The 13970-nt window shown below is 45.0% G+C and overlaps 1 protein-coding gene across 1 annotated transcript in view; it reads left to right on the top strand.

Moving 5' to 3' along the window:
- Positions 1-6: 6 nt before the first annotated feature.
- The window catches only part of LOC147751598 (solute carrier organic anion transporter family member 1A6-like), a 213431-nt gene continuing 199467 nt past the window's right edge, over positions 7-13970 (top strand). Inside the window, exon 1 of the mRNA XM_086933556.1 lies at positions 7-108. Coding sequence (XP_086789682.1) covers positions 49-108 — 60 coding nt within the window. The 5' untranslated portion in view covers positions 7-48. The remainder of the gene's footprint in view (positions 109-13970) is intronic.

Here is a 13970-nt window from a genome sequence, read left to right as displayed (position 1 = left end):
AAGAAGAATCAGTGAAATACAAAGCAAAACTCCATTTCATTGAGCAAAATGGCTGACTTAACAAATCCTACATCAAAAGGGAAACGATGGGGCATTTCAAAGCTAAAGGTATTAACTTTGCATAATAACTTCAGTTGCATAAACATATGACATGGTATTGCATCAAACTATTGTCTCTTGCTCCACCTTAAGCCATATTTATCAACACCCAGAGTAAGGGTCTCATCACCATGTCGGTGGTCAGACCACTGACCGCTATCGCAGTGGTCTGGAGACCGCCTGACAAACAGTCAGCAGCCCAACAGGTGAATCAGGATGCGACTGCTATGCTGATGGTCAGAAAGTGCTCTTTACCATAGCAGCTTGTGCTGCAGCCCAGGAAAACGGCAGCAGTACAAACTGTAGTGTTAGAGAGCCCTCTGTGCACATCCATGCACCATGTGGTAACATATCACCATGCATGGAACACAGTGTTTGGATGGGGCCCCAGGGCCTCTTTGCAGTGGCCCACGAGGTATGGGGCCCTGTTTCGGACCCCAAAGTCTCTTTCCGACTGCCTTTTCAAAGGCTGTTTGAAAGGGAAATGATAATCCTGACGACCGTGCTTGCAATAGAACAGCCTCCGTTCGGGATAACCATTCTGACTGCTGCCCCATCGAGATCACTGATCTTAGTGGAGGCAGTGTTCTGTCCCCGAAAGACATGGGTCCGACCGCCAGCAGTGTAATGCGGTGGTCAGACCGAAGGGCTGTCCTTCGGTGGGACCACCACCGACAGTCTGTCGGTGGTGGTCCCGCCAACATCATAATGATGGCCTAAGATACCGTCTCATGAAGAAATTATAAACAATTGGTAGGATAAAAGTAAGTGAAGAATGAGACAAACTATGTTGGATTGAGCAAATCAGAATATTTGATCAGGACTAACAATACCAAATGGGGATTTAACATACATTTCACTGGTGGCATCACTTTGTGTCATCATTGCGCTAACTGACTTGAGCTATCTGCAATTTCAGAAAGTTCAAATATCAATCAGATAATTTGTAAAGACTACTACATACCCGTGAGGGTTCCGAGACGCTGAGGGTGGGGAAAGGGGAGTGTGCTGTTGCTACTGGTCGAACAGCCAGGTCTTGAGTCGTCTCCTTAAGGTTAGAAGGTCTTCGGTTTGTTGTAGGTTGAGGGGGACAGTGTTCCAGGTCTAGGCGTTTCCGTAGTCGAGTCTGCTGCTGACTAGGGCCTGGGTGACTGTTTTCCTTGTGTCAGTCGGGATCCATCTTTAGATCTTGCAGAGAATACAGAGGGTGTTGAAGCAGGTGGAGGAGACAGCGTTGACTTTTTTGGTCATGGTGAGTTTTGAATTGAGGATGACTCCCAGGTTGCGTGCCTGGTTGGTAGGTCCGGGGGTGTCCCCAGCGATGCGGGCCACCAGGAGTCATCCCATGCTGAAGGGTTGGGCCCAAGGAGGAGGATCTCCATCTTGTCTGTGTTCAGCTTACGGCGGCTATCCTCCATCCAGTCGGCGACGGCCTTCATTCCATGGTGGAGGTTGGATTTGGCGGTGAGGGGGTACTTGGTGAGGGAGAGGATCAGTTGTGTGTCGTTGGCATAGGAGATTATGTTGAGGTTGTGATGTCAGGCAATGCATTCGAGAGGCGCCATGTCAAAGTTGAACAGCATAGGGCTGAGGGAGGATCCCTGCAGGACGCCGCAGATGATCTCAGAGGCTTCAGATCAGAACGGGGGGAGGCGGACTCCCTGGGTCCTGCCGGAGAGGAAGGAGGAGGTCCAGTCCATGGCCTGTCTTGGATCTCTGCGTCGTGGAGTTGTGTGCTTAGTGTGCTGTGGCAGACGAGTCGAAGGCGGCGGAGAGGTCCAGAAGGATGAGGGCCGCCGTCTCGCCGTTGTCCAGTAGGATCCTGATGTCATCTGTGGCGGCGATGAGGGCGGTCTCAATGCTATGGTTGCTGCGGAATCCTGACTGGGAGGGGTTCAGGATGCTGTTGTCTTTGAGGTAGCGGGTGAGCTGGATGTTGACTATCTTCTCGATGACCTTAGCTGGGAACAGAAGCAGGGAGATGGACCTGACGGTTTTGAGTTCGCTTGGGTCCACCTTGGGTTTCTTCAGTAGAGCGTTGATCTCGACGTGTTTCCAGCTCTCAGGGAAGGTCGCGGTCTCGAAGGAAAGGTTGATGATGTTGCGCAGGTGGGGTGCGATGAAGCTGCCGGCTTTGTTGAAGATGTGGTGTGGAAAAGGGTCAGACGGCGAGCCGGAGTGGATTGTGCCCATGGTCTTGATTGTGTCTTCAATGCTCACTTAGGCCCAGGTATTCAGGCGGTCGTTGTCTGTGGGGTGTCATGGGTCCGGCGTGTTGGGGCCTGTTAGGGTCGTCCTGTGGTTGAAGCTGTTGTGGATGTTGGCGATCTTGCGGTGGAAGAAGGTGGCTAGAGAGTCGCACAGGGATTGCGACGGCGGGATGTTGTTGGCGTTCGAGCTGGGTTGGAAAGTTCCTTCAATCTGGCAGTGGCTCAGTCGTTGGTACAATTCCTTTATTTATTCCATTGTTTCCAACAACTACTATGGAAATGAAGAAGGAAAGTGAACAGGGAGAGTAGACACAGCACTAAAAGTGGACGTTTACAGTGGGGAGGGGATGGGTGCTATGTGAGCCTTTCTGTAGGTGTTTGATAACGATGCTTCTAGTTGATTTGCAGGTGGGGGAGGTAGAGGGTGAGGGGAACACCTTCAGGAGCGGCCTAGTTCTTGGATGTATACCCTAATGTAAGTTTGTGAAGAAAAAAGAAATAGAATTGTTCCTAAAGCCAAACAAAGGTATCACACGTGTATCAACGGAGGAAACTAATATTGGTACCCAAATTGTGATGGATAAAATTGTTATTAAAGAGAATGCAAATGTGGTCATCGGATCGGGACAAAGTTCCTATATCTAGCTTTACAGAACACCAATGTTGTGTAATTGGATTGCAGCAGAATAGAATGTCCTGTCTATCGTGCAAGTATTGCTTATGTGACAGGTTTACAAGTGAAGGTCTTAAGCTGCTCCAGACTTACATAAATCTCTAAGGCTGCTGGTAACTTTTCAAAAAATGGTTCTCAAATTTGTAGAAGAATGAGCTGAATAAAATAAAACAGTACTCTTCTAAAGCTGAAATCATGTCATGTATTGATCATGTGCATCATTGTTATACAGTTCATATTTTGCTTAGAAGTTCATGTATGCTAGGGGATCGACATTTGTGTTGACCTCAAGGCTGCTATTGATACACTAGAAAGAGGAGGGATTTCTTAAGTTCTGAAAATTAATTTTAAAATGTTACATTTTAAAACAGCATAGACATGCAGATACGTGTGGACACCACTTGCATCAATGTTGCTGCTTAAAAAATGCTAAAAGCAGGGATGTGTTCTTTCCCACTGAGTGTTCCACAACTGAGTGCTGCAAAAACAGTACACTAAATGCAACTATGTTAACTGCTGATTGTACATATATGCCACAGTAATCATGGTTTAAAGACAGTCTTGCATTTACGGTTGCCAGAAAGTGGGTTGGTAATTTGGAAACTGGAGACCTTTACCTCCTGGTGGCTGTGACACAAGCAGCAGACAATTGCCCATAGAAATGCATGCTAAGTTTAACCAGTACCTTTAAACTCATGGAAACAACATGATAACATTTTTAAACCCAATTAGATTAGAGTAAAAAGATGATCAAAGCTAATTAATGGAAACAAATTAGCTCACATTGTTGGAGGTTTATTGAAGTTACCCAAGGGGTCTCTCTGAAAACACGTTTCTCCGACATTACAACTGTACTCAAGTGCAGCACTTTATGGTGCAGAGGTTTGGGGATTTAAATAGACCAAAATCATGGAACTTGAGGAACATCGGATTCTGAGGTCGTTATTGAGTATCCCTGTATGTACCCCCTTGAGGCCTCAGAGATTAGACACTGGGGTTAGCTCAATTTCAGACTAATAGAAGTACGAGGGATTGCAGACCAGGGAGGTGTCATCTCCCTTCTGCAGGAAGCCACTTGGGTGTTAGCCCTAAAAGGCAGGCTTCAAAGGTGAATCCAATTTTAAAGGGCAGATGTATAACCCTAGGTTAGGGAGGTCTGAACACAGAGATCGGCCTCGCTGTCATGGGAGTGGGCAAAACGGGGCTTACTGTGATAGCCAGATGCCACACTCCACAGTAATTGGTCCTCAGGTAGGAGATAACCTGGTAGCCCATTGGCTACCAGTCACATTCCTTCCCTGATGGCACTTTCCGAGCTGGAAGAAGGCATCTCTGGCACCCAGACCCCATATCTTGTCCAACTTGGAAGAAGGACTGCCTTGCTGCATCGAGGGACCAGAAAAGAGAGGCTGCTCTGACGACTAATGCACCTGGTGGCTAGTGAAGAGAGGGACTGTACCTGCCAGGTCCTGCTCAAGGAGAAGCTTTCACCAGCACCCAGTCAAGCAAGCCAAGAGACTACAAGGGCCTGCTGACTGACCTCCTGTTCACATCACAGGGACACAACAGCTGAAAAAGACTGCTGTGGCAAGTTAGCGCTTCTTCAGCAATCTTCATACCATGCATCAGGACCACTCCATTGGAATCCATTGCAATGTGGATAAAGTTCCTGGAACTGCTGAAGGCTTGCTTCCCTTGTAAAGGTAACTGTTTTTGAGGACATTGCTGGTACCCTTGGCTAGCTCCCCGCTAGAGCTGGTCTACCCAAGTACTTCCCACTGAACACATTTACACCTACCAAAAGTGTCCCATTTATTTACTTTGCCAAGGATTGTTCCTGTTTAAGTGAAAATGCTTTCTTTATTTTTGCTTGTAAAATCAATATCTCCAGAACACGCAAATGGGTGTTTTTCATTCTAGTGTCTACGGGCCAGATGTAGGAGCCGAAATACCGGTCGGTAATCGCTGATTTCGGCCGATACCGACCGGTATTTAGTAATTGGCATGTAGGGGCCCTATTTTACCGATTCGATAAATTTACCAAATCGGTAAATTTACTGAATCGGTAAAATACCGAATCGGTAATGCCCATTGATTCCTATGGGCTTCAATGCCCATAGGAATCAATTGGCATTACCGAATCGGTATTTACCAATTCGGTAAATACCGATTGTTACAGAATCTATAATTCAATTACCGATTTGATCGACATCTCCCCCCTTCTATTTTACCGATTCATAAATACCGAATCGTTAAAATTCGGTATTTATGAGTCGGTAAAATATACTTACCTACATCTGGCCCCTAAATTCTTATACAAATACAGTCTATTTTTATAAATTGTTGTTGGAATTCCTGAGTGTCGCTTCAATTTCTTTTTCAACTGTTTTGGTGCTGTTTAAATTCTTAACACTTGTTACTCTGTGTAAGTCTTGCTGCTCAATGCCACAGCAACCCAGGGTTTAACTGAGTGTTTTACTGTTGAAACCTAATTGGCCTAATTGATAAGTGAGATTACAAGACTACACAATAAAATATACCCAATTTCTGCTCAAATAGCAATACTCAGATTTACACACATATTGCAAAAAGTCCTATGTCATCCCTGATGCCTTCTTCCAGGTAACAAACAGACTCCTCTGGTCACTGCTCTGGCTGGATAGCCCGGCACATATTGCATTCGCTACACTACAAAGAATGGTGCATGAATGGGGCATCGCACTACCGAACATTCGTAGGTATGATGAGGCATCACAGGTATTCACAGTGAAGGAGTAGGCATGTGCCTCACTGGCAGATTCTGCATTTAAAATGGACCAGGAGAGGTTGGGACAGAAAGGCTTCATGCATAAACTTTATGGAGGGTGGATATCACAGGATACCTCGCGAGCTACGGTCACAGTAGTGTCTACATGGCGCACATTGACTAGAGAAATGGGATGGGAAAAGAGGTTTACGCCTAGAACTCCCCTGTCGGTGGGCACAAGACTACAGCCGGTACCAAACCTCCCAGGCTTTAAGCAATCCATCTAATTGGACTCACCATACTAGAAGATGTATGGGAGGCAAATGGAATTGTATGATTCGCACACTTGCAGGCTGACTACAATACAGCTGATATACAAATATTTAAATATTTGCAACTAAGAAATTCCCTGCAGGCCATGATCCCCAAGGGGTGGGAGACAAAGGAGGACTCCCCACTGGAATGTTGCCTAGTGGATGAAAAAAAGACCAAAAATACTGTTACTTATGCTGTGCTAATGAGGAATACACAGAAAGAGTTGTCACAGCTGAGGACTAGATAGCAGAGGGATGTAGTGGAGCTATAGGATGACGACTCGGGGGGAGGCGCTCCAAGTTCTGAGGAAAGTAGCCATTAAAGCAAGCTTCAACTAATACAATAAAAATCTTACATAGAACTTATTACACCCACATTCTCCTACATAGAATAGGCAGCGCCCAAGATGATCTATGCCTTAGACAATGTGACTAACAGGTTTGTTCATTCATACCTTGTGGGACTGCCCAAACATATGACCATTCGAGAGGGATTGGCATGTGCCTTAGAGGAAGCTACGGGAGTGCCTATAGCACTGACAGCACCAACGACATTGCTCAGCATCTGGGCAGAATTTGATGCAACATACTTTGATAAAATGCTGAATGATCTAGGATACATGGTATCACAGAGAGAACTTACTCAGAAATGGGGCAGCACAACCTGTCCAAACTTCAACACTGGGTGGAAGGAATGGAACTGTGCACAATAAGAGAAAGATTGACATATGAGAATAGAGGAAGTACTGAAAAATACGATAAAGTTTGGTATGGATGGGTTGCAGGGGACTCAGATTGTTGGTCAAGAGGAAAGGGGGTCATTATTTCTCATGGTGGATTTATAAGAACCAGTGAGATCCCACGGGGAGAGTGAAGACTTAGACTTAGGCATTACTTGAACATGGGCGTGCATTGTGCCATCATCCTGGACTTGTATGTGATATCCAGAGGGGATGGTGGTAGAAGGGAGATGCAGAGGTTAATGTATGGTGTATATCTTACTTGCCCTGACTTGGATTGTGGTTCCTGCTTGGACAGAGTGCATACCTCAGCTAACTAGAAACCCAATTTATAACACAATTGTTCACACTGTTAGATTGCTACAGGGGATTTAGATTGAGCCTACCCACTAGCAAAAAGAGACCAATCCATTGGATGCATTGTTAAACCACCTAAGGAGTATACCATGGACTCTAAAGAGGAGCCTGCAGAGTACCATCCCATTGGAGGCATCTTTAAACCACGGAGGGAATGTTGTATGACATATTCCCAGGGGCTCTGTAAGTGTGTAGACCTGCACTCCTGAGGTTAACTCAATGTTACCTGTTTCTAAACATTGTGTGCACAATTTAGAGAGCTGCCTTGCTAAGGGGTGTAGCCCAAACCCCCCACCATGGAAAATGCACATGTCGAGGCCTGGGAATACCCAGGTCTGCAGGGCACTCTGCTGCAGCCCCTAAGGTTTCAGAACTTAAACATTTTTATTAAACCGTTTCTATAAATGAATCAAGATCTCAAAAGTTCAGGAACTTTTGTGATCTTGATTCATTTATAGGGATCCACGTCTGGGCATACCCTGCCAACATAGGGCAAACAAAGCAAACACAAGGAGATGATGGATGGATCACTGAAATGTTCAGACACAGTGCTGGGTTGAATCCATCATTGTTCTTTAGCTCTCCGTAGGTTGTCAGGGTATGCCCAGACGTGGTCCAGGAAAGACCTGGCTTGGCAGTTGGGGCTCCGCCCATTATCTCCTTGTCTTTGCTTTTTGTTTGCTTCGATCAATCCTTAGAAGCATTCTTAAAAATCCAGTGATTACTATGTAAAGGAACTGTGAGCAGCAGAGATCGTATCATAAGCTTGTGCATACGTTCTAAGAGTCTATGTGGAAAACAAAGAAATATAGCATTAATAGTCTTCTATTTAACTACGCAACAGTAAGTTAACCTTTCCATAAAATCCTACAAAAAATATACTCTGACATACCTATGAAAATGAGGGAGAAATGTGCCAGTCAGACAATTTCTCATGATGAGAATATTTTCAGATTTTTTTATAATTTGGAGTTTGTCCTGTGTGGAGGGACAAGCGGTTTACAGAAGGAATGTAGGCATGAACCTAAGGCCAGATACATGAAGCACCAGTAGTTTTGTGGTATTTTGAGAACCAAACAATGTACTAATAGGTTGCTTCACAAAATAATGACTCCTAGTGGGTCACAAATCGGCCTACATCATGAATCTCAATGAAGTTGGTCACAATTTGCCACCCACTAGGAATTGCAGCCATCACAGGGATAATGACGTGCTGGGGTCAGCAGACCATCATGTCTGTAAAACATTTTTTTAACAAATGCAGCCCGTTTTCATTAAAGGAACGTGGGATGTGTTTTGAAAACAAATGTCACTAACTTTTTTACGAGTATACAGTGTTCCTTGGGACGACTGCCTACTATTAAAATTTATTTTTTTCATCATTCTCAAATGGGAGAAGGTCCCTGGAGGGCCCCTTCCTGCTTATACATGGCTTATCACTATAGGTTTGTAAACAGTAAACTAACATATTTTGTGACAAGATTCAGTCACAAACAATAATACATACCATTCAGATTCAGTGTTTGGAAGGGACGCCCTAAGCCTGCAACTTCCAAATCAGTATTGGGCTGCAAACTCAAATAGCAATTTGGTAACTTTTTACTGAATTGATTTTTCTGTATTGTATATACCTAAAGGCATTGTTTTAGATGGCAAATTGGCCAATTCTGCCGATTGGGCCATTTGTGCCCACAAAAAGCCTTGGTACATTGGCCCATAGTCAAATAGGGGAGGTGTTGTTAGGGCGGGTACACAGAGATTAATGCATGTCCCCCTTATATGCAGGGCAGCATGAAGGGCTGTTAGTTCAAGAGATTGTTTTTAAAACAGAAACGTAGCTCATTTTAATAGGCTAATACTTCCTTCACTTCCTTAATCAGCATGTTAGTTAAAATTAAAAAGCTTATCTGCATTGGGAAATAAACTTCGAAATACCTCTGTAATTTCCAAATCAGTGAACTTGCTCATGTATTGCTCCAAAATGTAAAGATGATGTCAATAACAATTTTGCATTAGTCACTTTGATGTATGTATTGCTGAAATAAGTCACTGCCTTTTTCATGTTAATCTTCCCATTTTTTAGAGTACAAGATCTATTGTGCAGCCGTACACTCAGTCTTCAGGTCTCTTACATCCCGTTGGTGCTTCAGAGTAGTCTTTGAGCAATGACACCCTGACCTTGCACAAGATGAAGTCTGAGGATACTGCTCCCAGGCATTGAAAGTAGTTTGAACACATTCCTGCAGCTAGATTGAAGAGACAGAAAAGAGGGGATTGAAGCCTGAGCTCAGTTAGATATCCTATGAGCCTTTTGACTGGCATGGAGCTGAAGATTAGTCTTTTCGAACACTACCACTTGATAGATTGTAGGGTGAAAGATGGACTCTTTTCGGAAACGTGACAAATACTGTATATAGGGTTAGCTCCTTTTCCTTCACTTATTACTCATTTTGGGTTGATGATAGCGAGGTGTAGAAAATCACACCTCCTTTTAACTACATTGTGGGTGGTCCAGGATGAATACAGCCCTACTGTGGGAAGCATAACTCATCACAAAATCTGTGTCTGGACAAAAGGCTGGAAATGACACTTGAGAGAAGAACAACTGTGTCAGCACCCCTTTCAGAGGGCCACAGAGCAAGCAGGAGCTACAGAGTCTATCCATGGGGATGTGTCCTTTTACTCCTGAAGTCGCAGGCCTGGCTTACCATGGATTCTGAGTAACAGGGCTAAGTAGTACCCCATCCAGCACTTGACGCACAATGGTATCATGAGGTAGAGCAGTCACAAGTTCTTGTTGGGGACATAGGTGCATTGCCTAAACAGGGTCATAACTCAACATTAAAATAGTAGAAGCAATAAGATAATTGCCCAGTCAAATACCAGTTTTATGTAAAAATAAGTATTTAATCTACACACATAACGTGTACGACACATTAAATTATCCACACAAAGGGCAGTATGATAACGCTATCTGGGGTGAGGACACGAGTCCCTCTGAGCCTTCTAGTAGATGTGCTTATTCCCCATTGGAATATTGGAGGTGACTCCCAGATGTGGCCCATAATTGTCCTTTGCATTAAGAGTTTACCAGTGCCTCAGGACAAAGTTTGTGCAAGTTCTCAGTAGCCCAAGCAGCCAGGAAAATTCCTACCCAAACCATTAGCAGCCAATGATGCCGGGAGGATCAAGGCACTCCTTTGCAAGCTCCAGTCTCTGTTCTCTGATTGTCCATGACTTCTTGCAGTCTCTTCCCAATAATACACGGGCTTCCTTTGTCTAAGATGGCCACATCAGTTTCAGATTTCTTCTCATGGCTCCAGCAGCAATTCGTAATTGTTCTCTGTAGCATTTTAGGCACAACAAATCTGAACCATGGTCTTGTCTCCATGGTGGCCCCTTCCAAGCACCTAGGGTTGGCCATCTTTGGTCCCTTCAAGGACGATGGCCTTGTCTTCACAGTTCATCTTCTGACAAACAGGGTCACCAACTACAACACACACACACATGGATGGCAGCCTGCACTACATGGTAGGCCACTCCTTGCACCTGTTGTCACCGACTATAGCACACACACACAAAGAATAATAGCCCTAGCCTAGCTTCTGATGCATTGGGAAGTGCCCTGCACTCCTGCAACCTTCTGAACCGGATCAGGTGTCTTACACTTCGCTCACCTGGATCCACTTGGCAAGACCCCAGGTGCGCAGGGAGACTGGCAGATCTTGGTCCGCATTATTTGGAAAAAAGGAAATTAGGAACAAGGATATCATATGAACATGAACTGACATCAGACATTAATGACTATATGTTGACAATATGCATGGTACAAAAAATATATATTTATTTTATTTGGTAATGGTCTTAAAAATGTTTTTTTGCTTTTTTAAAATATATGATATATGATCTATAAATACATAATATTGTACACGTTTGTTATTTGAATTCAGCTGTGAATATCTTGCTATGCAATTTATGTTTTTTTTCTCTTTCGGTCACAGTACATTACAATTCATTGTACAATAGAAAATTAATCAAAAGAGGTGCAAAAATACGACAAAATAGCTTAATCTTGGTCTGAGAACATGGCTAACAATTATTGGTAATTGCTATGCGCGTTTCGGCTATTAGCCTTCATCAGGGAGCCATGATGTATTTTCCAAATGTACCTGTTTTAAGATTTGCTGGTTATAGACAAATAGCGAGATTGTTAAAGCGGTTGCCAGCAATATGAGGAGCTGAGGGACGGAGCACTGGATTCAATTAGGATTGGTTCCAGGAAAGTTAACAATTGCTGTACCCCAGTGCGGTGAGAGCTTATTATATTTGGTTAAATGCATCAAGGGCACTCAGTATTAATAATCCAAGAGGAAGGGATGTGAGTTATCTGTTTCAAGGGTCCATCGCGTCCTCCGATAATGGGATCTATTCGTCTGACATTTCGGTTGATTGTCGGATAAAAGTGAGAGCCCCTGGGAGCTGTTGGTATTTTTGTATATAATTCGCTGGTTCAGGGGTCCAGCGCGTCCTTCAATAGTGGGGTCTATTCGTCTGGCGTTTCGGTCTACAGTCATTAATGTCTGATGTCAGTTCATGTTCATATGATATCCTTGTTCCTAATTTCCTGTTTTTCCAAATAATATAGATATCCCGATTAGGAACTGTAGTCGGGGATACCCCCTTCTTTTCACACACTAGATGTTGGTCCGCAGTCTTGGTGACCTTCCCACTCTTGATGACATGATGCAGATCAAGAATGTATGGGGCTTTTGCTCCCATCTTTATACTCCAAACCCAGATACATATATGATGTAGTGTCTGGCCTTTGTAATTCATGCTGGAGTGTCAGTTCCTTAGAAAGTGCTCTGTCCTCTGTTCTCCCCTTTCTTCAAAGGAAGGTCTGCCATGGCAGGATTGGATTCAATTCTTAGTGACCCACAACACAGGCCAAGAGAGCAACTGTGGATGACATTTGGCTGTCAGTGTCTACTGAAATGTGCTCCTAAAAGTTAAAAGGATTACACCACCAACCTTATCAGGCCCTTCATTTCCCGGACATTAAGCCGAAGCTCTACTGACCAGTACCTCTTAAGATAATCAAAGAGCGCTTTGATGTGCACAGAGGATGCTCTGCCCCTCTCTCATCATTATGTGTATGTGTGTCCCACTTCAGTCCTCAGGAATGCCAGCAATAAGCGTTTTCTCTCTGGGAATGCAGTCTTTACCTCTCCAGACTCTGTGTTCCCAAAATCAAAGATACTGGCCTAAAGGTACATACCATCCACAAGCACACATATTCAACCCAGCATGCACACACAAGTATCACACACTGCCCGGCGTTACATGTAATCCATGCATACCAACGGTGAGTTAAAGTGCACACCCACATGACATTACACAAGTGGGCCAGGGGCCCCACTCCAATGACAGACGTAAAAAGGCCTGTCCATATCGCTGCTTCTAATAAACGCAAACACAGGCATGCTGCCAACATCGTGCTTCTGTAACTTCACTCCAGGTGAAGGCAGTTTTCCTCTACCTTCATGAGGGTAGTGCTTGGTGCAACCCTCCTGTCCTAAGCAAACCACATTGCAGTGAGGTAGGCCTATGTAATAGCGCACATGCATGAACATGTTTGCCCATGACCAAAAATCATCAGCCAGGGTAGGGGTGCATGCAGGGAACATTTCTGTCCCAACACATCTCAAACTGGTTCTACAGTTTAAATCATATTCCCTGTATGCCAGTTTTGTATAAAAATGGAAGCCCAACTCTATTACTTTGTTCCGTTCGGAAATCCTCGATGATGAAGGGAAGTAGTGCTGCGCAGGTGACTCAGAGTGGTTCTGTGCAAATACGACTGGTCTCTGCCTGACAACAAGTCTCCTAGAGGTCAGGGCACATCACACGAAGTAAGTATCTCTTGCTGCAGGAGCTTTGTACCTGTTGGAGAGTAACTAGAAGACTGCCTGGCTAATGAGAGAGGGAAGGACCCAGCATAGCTGAGCAGAAGGAGGGACTGTCCAGGTGGTTGTGGGGTACCCAGAAGAAGCAGGTTAATTGAGAGCAATCTAGGAGTACTATCAATCAATCAATCAATCAATACATTTATAGAGTGCGCTACTCACCCGCGAGGATCTCAAGGCGCTGAAGTGAGGGGGGGCACCACTGCTCGAATAGCCAGGTCTTGAGGTGTTTCCTGAAGGTGAGATGTCCTGGGTCAATCGTAGGTGTGCGGGGAGGGAGTTCCATGTCTTGGCGGCCAGGTAGGAGAACGATCTCCCTCCGGTGGTTGTTCTGCGATTCCGTGGGACGGTGGCGAGGGCGAGGCTGGCGGAGCGGAGCTGGCGGAGAGGAGTGTAGAATGAGAGGCGGTTGTTGAGGTATTCGGGGCCCATGTCGTGGAGTGCCTTGTGTGCATGGGTGAGGATCCTGAACGGGATCCTCTTGCTGACGGGGAGCCAGTGTAGGTTTCTCAGGTGGGCAGAGATATGTGGCTGTGGCGAGGGATGTCGAGGATGAGTCGTGCGGAGGCATTCTGTATGCGCTGGAGTCGTTTCTGAAGTTTGGCTGTGGTTCCTGCGTAAAAGGCGTTCCTGTAGTCCAGTCGCGGTACAAAAGGGGTTGGTGATGGACGGAGTTTCTGAATCAATCAGACACTCACACCCAGTCAAGAGATCTGGGTTTAATCCATCACCGTTCTTTAGCCCACTCTGCCACCCCAGTTCAGACATGGCTATATGCAAATCAGTCTGACCCTGTGCCTCATGGGAACAGTGCAGCCCGAACTGCCAAACCATGTCTTCCCTGGACCGAAAACAAGCTTCCGAG

This window comes from Lissotriton vulgaris, chromosome 1_1, assembly GCF_964263255.1.
Source record: "Lissotriton vulgaris chromosome 1_1, aLisVul1.2, whole genome shotgun sequence".
NCBI classification, from domain to species: domain Eukaryota; kingdom Metazoa; phylum Chordata; class Amphibia; order Caudata; family Salamandridae; genus Lissotriton; species Lissotriton vulgaris.
This window is presented reverse-complemented; position numbering and strand designations above follow the sequence as displayed.